This window comes from Patiria miniata, unplaced genomic scaffold (genome assembly GCF_015706575.1).
Source record: "Patiria miniata isolate m_02_andy unplaced genomic scaffold, ASM1570657v1 HiC_scaffold_1, whole genome shotgun sequence".
Lineage (NCBI taxonomy): Eukaryota > Metazoa > Echinodermata > Asteroidea > Valvatida > Asterinidae > Patiria > Patiria miniata.
In genome coordinates, this window is record NW_024037047.1 from 24455672 (window position 1) to 24473160 (window position 17489).

The window sequence follows — 17489 nt, forward strand, 5'->3', positions numbered from 1 at the left end:
TATCCTCCAATCGAATGACAAAGATCTTCTTGGATGTTATATAAAACAAATAATGAATGTTTTGCATTCATGCTACGGTGAGAATATTCCATTATTCGCCTCGTTGAATGGAACATTAAGTCTTTCAACTCATGAAAATATTCTCACCATTGCACTCACAAACATTCATTATTTGTATAATATTGAGTTTTATTTTCTTCTTTTGTTTCACAGAATTGTGCTTACTACAGCTCGTTCACCGTGCCGTTGAAGTTGGTTCTGTATAACGCTGATCCACTGGCTGACGATGTGACTGTTATGTTCAAGGTTTGTAAACCTTACAAAATGAGGATATTTGAGCAGTTCTTTCTTTGTCTTCTACCTCGGCTTTTGGCCTTATGTCAACAAGATCAAATTTCCAAGCGCAGAATGTTTCTGAAAATTTGAGCAAATTGACACATTTGTTTCTAATTTTACATGATTTTCAAACTTTATTTTGTGTTTTATATGAGTATTTACTTACAAGTTTCACACAAACTACAATTGTCATTTACAGGGTTTGGCTACTGAAACAGACTCTTAACTAGCCTGCGGGCATTTTTACTAGCCTGCATGTTTTTCTTTTAGAGTGTCTAACAAACAACAATGTGCATACATGTAAAACTCGTATCCTGAGGCATTCTTGTCAGTGTTTTTAATAAACAGATCTAATCATTTAACCCTTAACAGTTAATAGAATTAGACACAAATTGATACACGTGTGCAATCTGAATTTAATGATTGATTTCTTCCTGCCCTTTTCATCTTTGCCGTATCCCAATAATTTTTGACTTGCCAGCCGGGCTACTTATGGAATAGTTTGACTGGCCCGCCGCTGTTTTGACTAGCAGTTGGGTACTGGGCTACCGCTAAAGTCAAACCCTGATTTATGTTTTCACTTCATCGTTGGAGTTGCTCATTAAGTTTTGGCTTTTATCTTATTCTTACGTACAATGTAGGCTGGTGAAGACATGCGACAGGACATGCTGACGATGCAGATGATTCGCATCATGGATAAACTCTGGCTGTCCGAGGGTCTGGATCTGAGAATGATTACGTTCAGTTGCATGGCAACGGGACCCAACAGAGGTAGAAAGAGTTTCAACTTTTTCAAGATTTTTCACTGAAATGGTTTGATTGATTAGGTATCACTGGTGAATTCTTCCTTTTCCGCAGTGCTAAGGGGATGACACATTGCAATATATCAAAATGAAACATAAGTAAATCACAAGTTAGTCACAGGTACATAACAAGTCAGATCACGTACCGTTACAAATCAAATCACTAGTCAAATAAAAAAATCACATCATAATGTCCTCATGACTCCACTTCAATTTTTACCTAAAATATGTCCCTGTCTATGTACACACAAATGTTCAGCACAATTGGACCTGTACTTCTTGAGATTCTCGGGCTTTGAAAAATGCACTTAACACATGATCACGTCAATGTTCGGCAGTCATCTTTGGGCGGTAGTCTATGTTTGTGAACAGATTAAACTCGATCGGATCTATAAAAGTGCCAAAAGTGATTTGTAAAAGAAAATACAAAAATAATAAAAATAATAATAAAGAACATTTGTAAAGCACCAGTATCCTTCTAAAAAAAAAACGCTCATGGCGCTTGAGGAGAAAGTCAAGTTAGGATTGTGTGTTGTGAGAGTAAGCTTGTTTGTACAGGTGAGATTTTATGTTTGTCTTAAATGTTGTGATGGATGGAGATGATTTGATAGCCAGAGGGCGTTGGTTCCACACTCGGGCTGACGCTGCAGTAAAGGATCTGTCACCCCACAGAGTGGAGGTCCTGGGCTCGTGAAGCATCATGAGCTCACTTGAGCGGAGTCCGGTGCGTGCTGTTGAGTACGGGTGGATGAGGTCGATGAGATACTCCGGCGCATTGTTGTGGAGGATTTTGTACACGAATAGGCCAAGTTTGTATTTGATTCTGTATGATACTGGTATGATACTGATATGATAAATATACCAATGAAGTGGGAATTTTTTTTTTTTTTACGAATTCAAGAGCTGTTTCGGCTCATGTCTGAAACAGTTTATTAGTAGTCAAATTACAAAATAGACTCAAGACAATCACAAGTCAATCACAAGTAAGACACAAGTCAATCACAAGTCAATCGCAAGTCAGACACAAGTCAATCACAAGTCAAAACACAAGTCAATCACAAGTCAATCGCAAGTCAGACACAAGTCAATCACAAGTCAAAACACAAGCCAGTCACAAGCCAATCACAAGTCCATCGCAAGTCTAGCACAAGTCAAATCACATTTCAAACACAACCAAAACACAAGTAAATCACAAGTTAATCTCAAATGAATCTTCTTGGTTTTGTTCTAGGTTTGGTTGAGCTTGTTGAGGACTCAGAAACGATGCGCAAGATTCAAGTAGAGCACGGCCTGACCGGATCATTCAAGGACAAGCCCCTCGCCATCTGGCTGCAAAAACACAACCCAACGGAGCTAGACTACCAAAAGGTACATAAAGCCTAAAATTGAAACTCGGCAAGAAACGGTACACATATTGCAGTCTGCCAATACATGAAGAATGCACCAACATCCATGACATCTGACCAGAATTTTGTCAGATATCACTTAATATTTTTTTTCTCAAATCTGAGCAGGTTTTACGTCAAAATTCACTCTTTGAAATAAGAATGCGAAATCACACAGCTAGATACTGGGTCATTCCATAAATTTGTGGGCCAAAAAAAAGTGACAGTTTGTGTCCCTGTTACACCTGACCTGTGTAATTTGCCATGCAAGTAGCATTAAAATTGACTTGCATTGTAGCACTATTTTTGTTTTGTTTGGCAGGTACTTGGCATTACATAATCACTCTTGGAGATAGAAGGCATAAAAGAATGTGTCCTGAATTTACAAAATCTTATATCAAATGTAACAGGGACACACAAAAATGGACCCAAATTTATGGAATGGGCCTACAATGGTACCAACAAAATAATGATAATTAACTATTTGGGCGGCTAGTCATCCTTACTCACAGCTGAGAAGCTGAATTGTGAAGGACGCTACAACGTGTCAAACATGTCCCTGACGTATTAAGAAGAACTCCCCATGTAACGGAATGAACGAGTCCCCATTTGCATAGCAGTGCCTGATTGGATCTCACTGCAAAAATGTACTGCATATGTATTGCGCTGCTTGCATATATGAATAACAGTGTGGGAACGTGATTGTAAAGTCGTTAGATTTGTCGCAACCTGGCTGATTACGTACTAGTCTTATACCAGCAGCGCTGATGGAGTTCGACTGAAGTTCACGGATAAAATACGACCATCTAACGACTTGCCATCAAGTCTAACCCATATCAAGACATAGGAACTGAGTTTTGATTCACGTCACCCACAAATTATTACAAAAATGTTCACTTTTTTTTGTTTATGTTTTTTTTTCCTTGTTTGGTCTTTACAGGCGGTTGAGAATTTCACTTTTTCCTGTGCCGGTTACTGCGTGGCAACTTATGTTCTCGGTATAGGTGACAGACACAATGACAACATCATGGTGACAAGGACGGGCCACATGTTCCACATTGACTTCGGGAAGTTCCTTGGCAACGCACAAATGTTTGGGAGCATAAAGAGGTAAGGGTTATCTTAGTTATAATTAATAATTAGTTGAATTAGTACCAAGTAAAAGTACTACAACACTGGAAAAATTACTCGAGTAAAACACTTCTGACCATTGTCCATCATCAAACTCACTCAGTAAATCAGATTTTCTAGATTCCCTGTCCCCTTTTTATAAAAAAGGTAATTTTTCTTTCTCCAAAACTTGTCTGATTCAGGGACCGTACCCCCTTTGTTTTGACGCCCGAGATGGCTTACGTCATCAATGGTGGTGAGAAACAGAGCAGTAACTTCCAGAACTTTGTGGACTTGTGCTCAGCGGCTTTCAATCTCGTCCGACATCATGCTGATATTTTCTTCAACCTTTTCGGCTTGGTAAGAAAATCACTTGCAGTGTTTGGAAGATTGAGGGAGTGTTGGAAAGTGGTTAGGGTTTGTAATTCCTGATTAGAGGGTCAGGGGTTCGAATCCAGCTGCTGATCAAATGTGGTGTCCATGGGCCGACATCATGCTGATATTTTCTTCAATCTGTTTGGCCTGGAAAGAATATCACTTACATTTGTTGTGTTAAAGGAGTGTTGGAGAGTGGTTAGGGTTTGTGACCCATGATCAGAGGGTCAGGGGTTCAAATCCAGCTGCTGGTCAAAGGTTGTGTCCATGGGCAAGCCTGTCCACTCCCACATGCCTCTCTCCACTCAAGTATAATTGGTGATTGCTCAGAAATAAACCTGTGATGGACTAGGAAAGCGGGAAAGTGGTTGGGTTCGTGACCCATGATCAGAGGGTCAGGGGTTCGAATCCAGCTGCTGATCAAATGTGGTGCCCATGGGCTGACATCATGCTGATATTTTTTTCAATCTTTTCGGCCTGGAAAGAATATCACTTACATTTTTTGTGTTAAAGGAGTGTTGGAGAGTGGTTAGGGTTTGTGACCCATGATCAGAGGGTCAGGGGTTCGAATCCAGCAGCTGGTTAAATGTGGTGTTCATGGGCAAGCCACGTTACTCCCACATTTCTCTCTCTCTACTCAGGAGTATAATTTGTGTTAGCTCAGGAATAACCTGTGATGAACTTGGGAAGCTAGTGTTGGAAATAGGTAAGGGTGTATGACCCATGATCAGAGGGTCAGGGGTTCAAATCCAGCTGCTGCTCAAATGTGCTGTCCATGGGCAAGCCACTTTACTCCATCGTGCCTTTCTCTATCAATTGGCTTTAGCTGGGGAATAACCAGTGATGGACTGGGGAATTGAGCTAGTGTGGGAAAGGGGTTAGGGTTTGTGACTCGTGATCAGAGGGTCAGGGGTTCAAATTCAAATGCTGGTCAAATGTGGTGTCCATGGGCAAGCCTCTTTACTCCCACATACCTCTCTACGTGGGAGTATAATTAGCTTTAGCTCAGGAATAACCTGTGATGGACTGGGAAAGCTAGTGTGGGAAAGTGGTCAGGGTATGTGACCCATTATCAGAGAGTCAGGGGTTCGAATCCAGCTGCTGGTCAAATGTGGTATCTTTGTGCAAGCTACTTTACTCCAACGTGCCTTTCTCAATTAATTGGCTTTAACTGGGGAATAACCAGTGATGAACTGGGGAACCGAGCTAGTGTGGGAAAGGGGTTAGGGTATGTGACCCATTATTAGAGGGTCAGGGGTTTGAATCCAGCTGCTAGTCAAATGTGGTGTCCATGGGCAAGCCGCTTTACTCCCACATGCCTCTCTCCAGTAATTGGCTTTAGCTGGGGAATAACCAGTAGTGGATTAGCTGTTGCTCTTGATAGTAGCTCTGTGAATTTTGTTCCTTCAGATAATTTTCCTCTCTTTTTTCTCTGTTAGATGTTGAATGCTGGCATAAGCCAACTCTCCAAGCCTGAAGATTTGAACCACGTACAGAATGCCCTCAAACCCAAGGCTAGCGATATGGAAGCGACAACCATGATAACAAGGTACAACAAGCTCTTACAAATACCAAATATAATCTGCAAATGAGAATTATTTTCCTGAGTGACGAACTTTCGATCATCACAAGAGGATCGAAATAATACTGCAACCGAACCGTCGAACCAAACTAACATTTGCCAAACATAGTGCTTCCGAACCAAATTGTTCAATTGAGATGTTAGAAAACACTATTTTTATAGCCGTGTTTTTTTAATTGGGCAACAAAATAACCAAAACTTGCACCATGCAGGTATGTACGCAATTCAACTCTCATTTCAAATTTTGCACTTTGTGCGAAAAAAATCACTAATTTTTTGTTTATTCTGGCACGGGACTGGGTCCTACAAAAAGCTACTATTAAAAAGAGGTTTATTATGCATTGCATGAAACCAGTATACTCCCGTAGGAACTCGTTTTGACTTTCAAATTTGCTGCTAAACCCAAACCAAACCAATGTTTGGATAACATTTCCGAACCAAACCGAACAGAACCTCAATCGACCTGAGGGCTCACTTTCAGCACTTAAGTCAAAATGTATAAATGAACATTTTGGAACTGGGTGGGCTTTCAACGGAAAACTTGCTTTGGCATTGAGAAAAACTAAGATGAATTTTCCCTTTTTTCAAAAATCATGATTTCTACTGAACTGAAAGTTCAACAGATTAGTTTTTTAAATAACCTGCTTCAGTTTTTTGTGTGTTCTTGTTCCTTGAATCAACAGAATTTTCATATTTTTGGGGCAAATTTGTGTCCATTACCATTGTCAACTCTCCCGTAGACAAAATTATCACCGATTGTAATTTTCTTTTGTCTAGGTTGATTGAGGCAAGTCTAGGTTCCAAATCCACCCAGATCAACTTCTTCATCCACAACTTGGCTCACCATAGCTTCTCAGGAGCCAGCAGCCTGGAACTCTCCTTTGCGCCCAAGAGATACACGTAAGCAGTGTGCGGTAGACACTGCCAAAGGCTAGGGCCATTTTGCAAATCTTGGCTACATCCCCAGCTGTGGCTACATCTCAGTGTTTAAACATCATGTTGGAACATTACCTATTTGGAAAAACATTCCCAACTTTGATTTAGTGTGTCCGGCTAGAAGGACTCACATGGGGGCCCGAAATAATAATACTGACCCCTGTAGTCAAACTGGAATGAAACCAAGGTTTGAAAACCTCATGGATAAAGCAGTGATCCTCTGTTCACCTTGTAATAAGTTTCTCACATGAAATCCATCTTTGAGGCCCTAATCTTAACCAGTTAGCGTCGGTGGACGTGATAACACGCACTGGCTGTTTTTATACACAGGCACAGCTGACGGGTTAAGACGTCAAGATTGCCTATTGTTGTACAATGTACGCTCTAGTGCACACCCCAGAGTGTTGAAACATATGAGGTTTTGGCAAGAAGTATCGTACAAATACTGTTTAAATGACTCTTGCGAATCAGTATTTGTGGCGTTTGGCTGTATATCAGAAGTTGGCTGGAAAATTTTGCCTTTTTCGAAAATCAACATTTTTGGCAAAAATAATCCCGGCGCAAAGTGGTTAAGGAACAGAATCTACACATTACAACACTGGTGCCTTTTGTTTTTGTGTCCCCTACTTTATGAAAATGTTCGCGTCAGGATTTTTTTCAAGGCACTCAACTGCCATGGAAACATTCTTGCTGTGCACTACTGTACTAGAGATCTGACACCACTCCATCAACATGAATTATATCTACATGTAGAGATAATCAAGCATATTCATCTATGTAATTGTTTTTCTCTTTGCGTAGGATGGCCATGGATGGTAAAATAACCACTGCTTCAATGTTTGGCATTCAGAAGAGATATGAAGATGGCAAATACTATGTAAGTATAGCAATCAGTACCATCGGTGGTCAAGACATCTGCACAAGCTAAGCAGGTGGTCTCGGGCTCGAGTCCTACATGACAAAAACTTTGGAAGTTTGTCTTGAACAACACTTAGTATGTACAGTACTTAATATGTTGGTGAAGGGCAAAACCCGATATGAAATTGACATCTCCCCAATGCCCATTCCATCGTACGCCACAAAAAACTTTATACATGTACGACGCCTGAATAAATCCCCATGATCTGATTGGTGGGTTTCACATTCGTGAAATGGAAAGAATAACTTCATTTGGTGACAAATGGAATGTTCCATTCCACTTGACTTTGCCTCGTGGAATGGAACATTCCATTTGTCACCTCATGAAATTATTCTTACCATTGCACTCACGAACGTTCATTGTTTGTATAATAAGTACTCTGAGGCTGTTTTAAAAGGCTGGTCTAAAAACGCATAAAGCAAAAGCCAGGAACGAAAGTCAATTTGCAAATACCCTTGAGCTAACAATTTTTCCCCCATGAACAAAGTCATTGATAAATTGGGGAACCGCCAACATAGGGCTGGATAGCTCAGTTGGTAGAGCACCGGAACGGCAATCCGGAGGTCGCAGGTTCAAACCGCACTCCAGTCAATTTGTTCATTCAATGTTAAAATGTTCTCCCCTTGTCGCAGGTGTATATCGTCAGCGTTCTGCGCGAGGGCTCCACCGTCCCTTCCTTCATATTCCGTCGCTACAGCGAGTTCAGTGAGTTTGCCCAGAAACTCGCCGTCATCCAACCGCAGGCGCGCATCTTCAATCTGCGCTCCGGACCCCTGGTCGGCCGGACGCACGTCAAACAGGTCGCCGAGAAACGACGCAATGAGCTGGACCTGTTCCTGAGACATCTGTTTGTGCTCTCGCCGGAAGTCTCACAGGTAAGAAAAAAGAACCGGGTAGCCGAGTACCCAACCGTTAATGTCAGGAACTGGTTCCAGATTATGGGATCGGGTACCCATAAGCAACTTAACAAATTACTTAGTTACGGTACTTTTCAGACAATGAAAAAGAAAGGTTTTGAAGTCATTTGTTAGGAATTTTTGAAATTAAGAATTAGACCATATGGGAAAACAAACAGTTATGCTCGCGAAAGCCACAGTACACATTGTAAAGCTATAAAGCTCACTGTACACACTGTATCTTGCTGTATGGATGTGCCGATGCAGTAGTACTATGGTGCGGACCTTTGTACTTTGCACCGTAAATCTATAAAGCTCACTGTACACACTTGTATCTTGCTGTATTGATGTGGCCATGCGGTAGTATTATCGAGCGGGCATTTATAAACAATCTCAACAGCAACTTCCAAGATTTGAATTTTGGCATGTTTGGCATTGGGTTTCTTTATTGTGTATTTTTTTTTCATTTGGGCACTCTATTCCTGTACTATCGGTACATGCAAACCCTTGGAATACTATCACCATAGATGCTGTGCATACACCATAGTTTCGGGCACGCAAATTTACCTCGGATCCGCTGATTTCCTCATTTTTGACTTCTCATGAATGCCATTACAAATTGAAAAACACTGTACAGAGTCTCATGTGGTTAGGAGTTTTCTCGTTTTTTCTAACTTCCCAGTTGCATGACTGTAGGTTATAATTGTGGTCAGACGTTGCAAATTTACTGACCGTTTACCACATTTGTCAGAGCAACTTTTGTACTGCAAGGTGTATTTTTTACTGTACGTGCTTTGTAAATTTCGTCGAAGTGACGGGTCGTCTATGGACTCTTTGTACACACGTTACTTTTTGGTGCGACCGACGATTGATTTCGCAACTCAGTTGATTATTTTTTCTAATTTAATCCAATAATAAATACCCTTCAACAATAGAACGATCCATATCAGCCATGCCCCGTGATGACAAATCCCAGCCGTGATTAATATCTGATTAATATGTGCATGCATGTGGTTTGAACATGCAATGTTCATTGGAGAGGCAAACATCCATGCAATAAATTTTTCTTAGGGACAAATTTTGTGCAACTTTCTACTCCTCTTAAAATGTTTGAGAACTATTTGACATCCCTTTTTGGTAAATTTTATTGAAAAGTGCACTTCCTTAAACATTTAAAAATGTTCCATGCTATTCCGAACAACCTTGGCACAACCTTGGTTTTGATATCCCGATGTGGGGACTTTGCCAAGTGTCAATGTAGAAGTAGATGTGGAAACTGAGGGCGGTGTTGCTATGATATCATTTCAGGAAGACACTGTTCAGTTTAGGGGTTTTCTGTTGATGAACTCAAATCTGCCCATTGAAAACATTTGTGAAAAAGAATTGCTCATTGGCTTACTGCCATGACAAAACAACAAATCACCCAAGAAAAGAAAATCTATGACAGCAAAATATCCAAAATTCCAGCCACTTTCTGTGCTGAAAATAGCTGTAACATTGAGGTTTCTGCCTGGAATGACATCACAGTTTTGCTCATAATAATGGACATTTGCATTAGCATAAAAACCAAAAGTCACCACAATATTCTTAAAAATGGCCAAATGAAAATTGAAAATGAGGTTAACATGGTTAAATGGGACACAAAGGTTCATTTTCAAAGACTGCATTAAAACAATTACATTGCATGGGCCTTTTAATGAATCAGTCGATTACAAAGAGAATGGTTATCTAGTATGCATGTCTTGTCACTGTGAGTCCGATAATAAAAAAAAAATAGGTGGTATTTGTGGTTTAACAGAAGTAGGCTTTAAATATTATTTTTTCTTTCCTATTGTTCGTGCAGTGTGATCTTGTGTACACGTTCTTCCACCCTTCACTGAGAGACGAAAAGGATGCCCACCTTGCGCACAAAAGCGTCAAATTAAAGAGTAAGTAATCAAAAGTAATTCATAATTTTGTGTTTTTAAAAGTTGAACGAAGAAATTGACTGCAGCTGGGTTTGAACCTGCGGCCTCAGGATTGCCGTTCCGGTGCTCTACCAACTGAGCTATCCAGCCTCACGTTGGCGGTTCCCCATTTTCCCCGTGTCTTTAGACTTTTACAAAATGGGGAGCAGCCATCATAGGGCTGGATAGCTCAGTTGGTAGAGCACAGGAATGGCAATCCGGAGGTCGCAGGTTCAAACCCACTTCAGTCCATTTCTTTATTCAACTTTTTGAAAGTTATTGTAATGCACCTTGTCAGTTTCCCTGTGTGGTTTATTTGATCTATTCTGTATCTCAATTCCTTTGCTTTTTGGAGTTCTTCAACCCCACTTTTACAATTAATTTTTTTTAAAAAATGCCACTTACCCCAGATTTTTTTGGTGTTATTTTTGGATATAATCTTTTTGAAATTAATGTGGTGGTGGAACTTTTAAACATGTTGCTAATTTAAAGAATGTATTTTTTTAATTTTTACTATGTTTCTGAAAGAGTTGTCTTATTCTGGGAGAATGAGACAGAACTGGGCAGAGGTCAGGATTTGGGGGTATGATTAAAAGAGAATAAATGCTCCTTACAATACTGTTTGTTGCACTTCAATCGGACATTCTGTTGACAGGTTATGGCTGTTTAAAGTTCGCATTTATCGTCATGTTAAAAAGTAAATACTGAGAAAATGATCTTACAGTTCCGAGTTGTGTAGTTTTGTATGTACATGTACATGTAAATGAAAGATACCAACTGTGTTTTCTTAAAAACACTTTTTTCCACGATATTTCACACAATTTCTTTAGAATGTGTGTAGTAGATATATCACGGATTACAAATATCAGTAAATCTGAAAATTGGCTTGAAGTGCTATATCACAACATTATTACAGACTATGTCAACGTATACAAGATATGGGCTCCGTGCGGCAACAAAAGAGGGCGCCCTTTTACCTAGCAACGACGTCCCATGGGCGGACGGGACACAGACATTTTGCTGGTTGACGCGCACGCACTGTTCCTTGTGTGTGACACACGTACACCAGGGGATTTGTACTATACTATGTGCATGTACTGTGAGGTACATGCAGTGGCCGCGGTCCGCGGCAAAATAATTGCAGTCAGGCAAGATGGCGTCGTTCGGTCACCCCCAACTGTACTTTCTGTGCCTGTGAGGGGGTACTTATGAGCAGAGCGGATAGTGCAGGATTTTCTCCATTTGATTTTCTATGGTTTTTAAAAAATTTTTTTTAAAGATTTCCCTCCAAAGAAAAAATATGCATCTATTTTCCTAAAATGACCTATATTTTATTCATGCAAGTCCGAATATATTACTTTGAGTTGAATTTTTTTGAATGATTATTTTCCTTAATTTAAGAAAGTGTGTTACATTCTGGTTTTATGTAAACTATGTAAAAGCCCCCAAAACCCCCAAAACCCTTGATTTCTGGTTAGACGTTAGCCATAGAATGTGCATTCAGCAAATATGTGAAGTTCAAAATTCCAGTTTGTCGGAAAAAGGAGAATATCCTCATCAGTTGTAATGTCTGAGGTTCAAACATTTCATGTTAGTCATGCGAAGGCAATTTTGTATTCCGTGGAAGAAGTAATTGAGAATTGTACCTCGCATTTTCATGAGCAGACGTAATCCTCTGTTCCTATCCTATCCATGCCCGCTGTCGTTAATATATGCAGTCGACCGAACCACTGCCTGTCACAGACCACAGTCAACACATCCCGCAAATCCAACCTCCAATATTTGGCGGGTTGTTTTATTGACACACTGTGAGTGCGTTGGAGAGGTCACAGGCTTTCTTCCAAAGTTGAGATCATTTTGTTCGGGACGGGAATGGGAGCAGATGGGATTAAGCCAAAGGGCAGAGGGGTCATCGATATCTTTTTCATTTCAAGATTGGTTTTTGGACCTAAGAACGGCACGCATTCCGTTGCTGTGAATTATAGTCTTGACAGGATCAGATGAAATTTGTCAGGAGATTGCTACGGTATCGATAAATTTTGTGGCTTGTGCAAGTGTTAGCTGTAATTTTGTTCAAATGTTGGTCCATAATGTCCCTTGTATCATGCAGGACCTTCCATTTGGTGGATGTGTGTGTGTGTGGGGGGGAGTTTTGCCTGCCCATTTGTTTGTGTGACCTCTTGTGACCTCTTTGTGACCTTTAACCTTTTTTTCATTGCTAATAACCTGTTTGCTGTTCACAGATACGCCTTTGTTTCCAACTGAGTCGGGTGAGATAAGACACCAACCGAAAAAAAATCCATCATTTCAGCCATAAATCCTTCACTTTCCATACTTATTATCAACCTGCTTGCTGCCATTTTTTTCAACTAAGATTAGATTTTCTGGGTTGTGCTACATAAAAGCAGGGTTCCCTGCCACTCTGAAAATCAGGAAAAACCTTGAAAAGGAGTTTCCATTTTTCCAGTCAGGGAAAACTTGGGGAGTTTTGGGGGAAAAATACACAAAATCAGGGAAAACTCTGGGAATTTAACAGTGATCTGAAGGTGTTTGCCAGCATGCTGTATATGTGCATTGCAACTTGTGCCACGTGTCCAAGTTGTAACCATCAACTGACTGGCTACAGTGGCCATTTAGTGTTTATGCAGTGTGAATATGTATGCTTTGCTGCAACTACAGTATCTCTTGAATTCGCAGCAACCTCGTTAAAATGAAACTATTTCTCATGGAATTTTTGAAAAACTTAACATTATTGTACTTTTTTCCAAAACATCATTTTGTTAAGTTTTTGGCGAATTTAGTCTTTCAAGAATGGTGGAGCTAATGGCAAAAAAAAAAAATTGAAAGTCTTGTGCCCATTTTACATGTTTTACGTCCCGAAAAATGGTCTTCAAACCTTTTGTTGCTTTACTAATTTGCAACTCAGATCTCAAAACTTTAAAATCACATTAACAATTGAGAATAGTTTAAAGTCAGCATACCATTGACATACAGATTGTTTGTCACTAAACCATTTATATTATGTAAGTCTTAATCCCTGCAACCACAGTATAATAATAATAATTAATCCATATTATTAATCTGGCTTTAAAAAGACTTACCCCAATTCAAACTACTTCATACATTCAGTAAAAGTAATCAGTATTCTAACCAGTCAGTGTCACTGCCATTGATACAAGGTGAGTCAAAAAAAGCGGTACCCAATTTCCAAAAAATATATTTCATATTTTAAAATACGTAGCACCAAAAATATTAATTTTACTAGATGAAATATTTTTTTTAAATTGATCAATCCGTTTAAAGAACATCACTATTTTAAACGCAATGACCCTAAAACCTGTTTCATCCAAAAAAAAGGCAATTTATTGTGTGTTCTGATTGTTGGGTACAACAAAGAAAATGACACAGAATACCTTTTTCAACAACTGTCAACATCTGTAGTACACAATATCTTTATTAACAACCCTGCCTAGGCAAACAATATGATTTATAAAATCCACTTTTTTTAAAAGACGGGCCTTTAAAAGGACTTCGTTGAATATCTTTACAGCACTTTTAAACTGAGGTTTTGTCACTGTTGATGTTTGAGGACAATTGTGACGACGATTCTTGAAATGGCATTTTGGATGAAATATATTGTTTTGGGATTGGGTTCTGCTTTTTTAGACTCACCCTGTAGTAATAAACCCAACACATTATTAACCCACAACAAATTTGATACCAAATCACTTAGCTAAATGGTTTGAGTTGACAGGCTGCTGCAAACTGCTTTACCAAACTGGTCATAACAGCAAGAAGTTGGTGTGGACAACCATTTCATCTGTCTTCGAAGTTTGTTTGCTTTTGTGCCTAATGCTTATGGTCTTCGTGAACTATACGGAGGCTGAGTTTGCTGACAGTCGTGTGATAATTGCCCTGAAATTGGGCCCAGGACTAGGGCTGTGCATCTTTGAATAATTTAATAATTGATTATTCCGATTTGGATTTGCTCGAGTATTCGAGTATTTGATTTTGTAAAGGCACTGATCAAGTTAAACATGCATCAGCCTAAACGTACCCGCCATTTGGGATTGTGTGCGGCCACGCTTGTTGAAAATTGACAAAGAGCTTATAAAGAACAGGTTGCAGAATGGCTGACCTTTGACTGAATTTACAAAATGTAAAGCAGAGATTTGAACTAATATTCCTCATGTAAACCCTCAAATCAACACAAGTGTGGCATATGATAAACAATAAAACCATGTGTTTTATACAACTAAAAGAACATGATTGGTGTTTTTCACCATCTCGAGATCGCTAACATTTATGAATATAAAAGTGATGGACAGGACCCCCGAACTCAAGTGATCCACCAACCCCGGCTTCCAAAGTAGCTGGATTACAGGCGCAGGCCACAACGCCCAGCCTGATTTAGGAATGTAAAACGAAAAATGTCTATTTGGATATTAGGTTGATAAAAGAATATTTGGTATATTGAGCACAGCCCTATTGCAGATATACATGTTGTGTGCACCCTTTGAAGCAACTCACATTATTAATTAAGACTTAAGAGACACGGTGCTGAGAAAAAGACAGAAGTGTTTACCCCTGATAGTTTTTTTGCCATGAAATTTACTGGTGTTAAAATTCAAAATGTGTTCAACCATTGTTAATCTTCCATCACAACTCGAAAGTGATCCGTGTTGGCTGTTTCATAGGTTTGCAGCATTATTTAATGTTGCTAGCATCATGACTTTGGTCGTGGTCCCCGGCTACACGGCATATACGGGTTAATGGCTTCTGACTAGCGCCCCTTGAACAAAGACATTGACAAACTGAACTGCCAGGGGCAGCGGAACCAGGGGGGCTGGGGGGGCATTTGCCCCCCCCCCCCCCAGATTTCCCCAAGTGCCCCTTTTGCGACCATAAATGTGCCCCCTCGTCCATAAAAGTGCCCCCTCGAGATTAAACAATGCCCTTAAAGTATCTTACTATTTCTTAGAAGTAACCATTTCCCAATATAATGGTATAGATAGTTTTGATATAAAATGAGGAATATGAAAACCAAGCCCCCAAACCCATACAGTATGCCCTGAAAATGGGCACATAATGCATAGTTAGCGCCCCCTATGTTGGAAGGTCGTCCCGCCCCCCCCCCCCCCCCCCCCCCCCCCCCCCCCCCACACACACACACACACACACACACTATTTGATTTTAGGGAGGCCAAGTGTCTGGTGAAAAGTACGTGTTGACCTTTCAGCACGGATGTGCTCCCCCCCAAAAAAAATGCTGAGCAAGTGCCCCTTTTTGGTGATGCCCCCCCCCCCCCCAGTTTCAAACCCGTTCCGCCGCCACTGCATGGAGGGCTGGATAGCTCAGTTGGTAGAGCACCAGAGCGTTTGGCAATCCGGATGTCCCAGGTTCAAACCCCGCTCCAGTCAATGTCTTTGTTCAACTTGAAAATAAAACTTGAAGTGACATCACATTCGTGTTTATATTTTCTTCCATGCCGAGTGTGAACCAGCCTATAGTCACAATGTGTATCTGCAAACATCATCCAAACTTTCCAGTTTACTTCTGTCCAGTTGCAAACCTTAACATTAACCCTAACTCCCAAGCTTGATTTAATACCAGGAACCATACCAAACCTGGCAAATTCCAACACCATATGGGAAACTGCACACACATATTTCTGACTTTGATTCTGAAGGTGTACCAACCCAATGTAAAAGACTGTCAGTTTAGGGGTACTGTATCCATCCTGACAGATTCCAACAAAACATGCTGTTGGGGTTTGATGGTTGAGTTCTGTTAGGGTTAATCGATATGTCCATTCTACAGATGATCCTATTACGACGGACACAACCGAGCCCTCGGTCGCACCTGGCGAGGTTTCGGGCCGGGTCCAGCTAGCCATCCACTACCGCAACAACGCCTTGATGATCATGGTCCGGCACGCCAAAGACCTTCTGGCTCTGGACAAAAGTGAACCGGACCCTTACATCAAGACCTACCTTCTGCCGGACCCTCACAAACAGACCAAGAGGAAGACTAGGGTGCAGAAGAAGACGTCCAATCCCACGTACAATGAGATGGTGAGCCGTCAAGCCCAATGTTGACAGTTTCCCAATCTGTCGATGCTTTGAATGCGAAGCCAAATCAAACGTTAAATTTAACATGCACAATCAACAAAAAAAGATATATAGACTTCAAATAAACTTAAGCTTTAGGTTTTCTGATATATTCACCAGGCTTTGTTAACTTTAAATTGCTTTAAGAATCCAGCTTCCATCCATGATTTAAATTATTATTATTATTATTATTATTATTATTAATCATTTCTGGTAATGAAACCAAGGATTCCTCAAAAGCGCCCTAGGCACTGTAGCTCGCAAGCCTGAAGAAACCTGTGGAGAGAAGACAATGAGAAGAAATTACAGTTTTAGAGGTGGGAGGAAAAGCCCAGAAGAATATTCTGGGGAAAACCCACGGAATCAGGCAGGGACTGAAAACCCAATCCACATATTGGCCCAGGCGAGATTCGAACCCGGGTCATAGCGGTGGAAGGCGAGGAAAGTACCGCTACGCCAACCTGACTCCCCTCGAGTCATGGTATTCAAATGATTCTTTAGCTTGTAGTTTGTAAATTGTATTCTGAAGTTCTGGGTTATTGTACTTTCTCAGCTTGTGTACTACCTACCCTGGAACGAGGTCCTGAAACGCACCGTCCGCCTCACTGCCTGGGACTCGGACTATTTGAAAGAGAACAACTTCCTTGGAGGGATTGACATCCCAATATCTAGCCTGGACTTGAGTGTGGAGAAAGTATCCTGGTACAAGCTAGGTAACCTGCCCAAGGAGACCTAAAAACCAAGCTAGGGAGGTTTGTAAAACCTAGATTCATTCGAGCTTTGACTCACCTCCTGGGACTTGGACTATCTCACAGAAAACAACTTCCTTGGAGGGATTGACATCCCCATATCTAGCCTGGACTCGAGTGTGGAGAAATAGTCTGATACAAGCTTGGTACAAAGCTTGACTAGTGAGACCTAAAAAACAGGCTATGGAGGTTTGTGAAACCTGAGTTTCATTCCAGCTTTGGCTTCATTCAATGTTTAACTTTCCTACAAGCTAGAAGACGAGGCCAGGGAGACGCAAGAACCAAACCTTTGGTTCATGGTAGCTTTGGCCTCTGGTGATGTGAAGCCCTGTTTTTGTTTT

At 40.6% G+C, this 17489-nt stretch overlaps 1 protein-coding gene across 4 annotated transcripts in view; it reads left to right on the plus strand.

Annotated features, from left to right (window-relative positions):
* The window catches only part of LOC119726437 (phosphatidylinositol 4-phosphate 3-kinase C2 domain-containing subunit beta-like), a 43691-nt gene extending 26202 nt beyond the window's left edge, over positions 1-17489 (plus strand). For 3 of the 4 annotated variants that reach the window (XM_038198093.1, XM_038198121.1, XM_038198102.1), the window contains 13 exons: positions 214-306; positions 978-1107; positions 2371-2507; positions 3465-3634; positions 3838-3994; positions 5449-5558; positions 6369-6491; positions 7329-7404; positions 8079-8321; positions 10186-10270; positions 12532-12558; positions 16110-16363; positions 16953-17489. In XM_038198093.1, coding sequence (XP_038054021.1) covers positions 214-306; positions 978-1107; positions 2371-2507; positions 3465-3634; positions 3838-3994; positions 5449-5558; positions 6369-6491; positions 7329-7404; positions 8079-8321; positions 10186-10270; positions 12532-12558; positions 16110-16363; positions 16953-17135 — 1788 coding nt within the window. In that variant the 3' untranslated portion in view covers positions 17136-17489. The remainder of the gene's footprint in view (positions 1-213; positions 307-977; positions 1108-2370; positions 2508-3464; positions 3635-3837; positions 3995-5448; positions 5559-6368; positions 6492-7328; positions 7405-8078; positions 8322-10185; positions 10271-12531; positions 12559-16109; positions 16364-16952) is intronic. The other variant, XM_038198111.1, reaches the window with a different exon arrangement.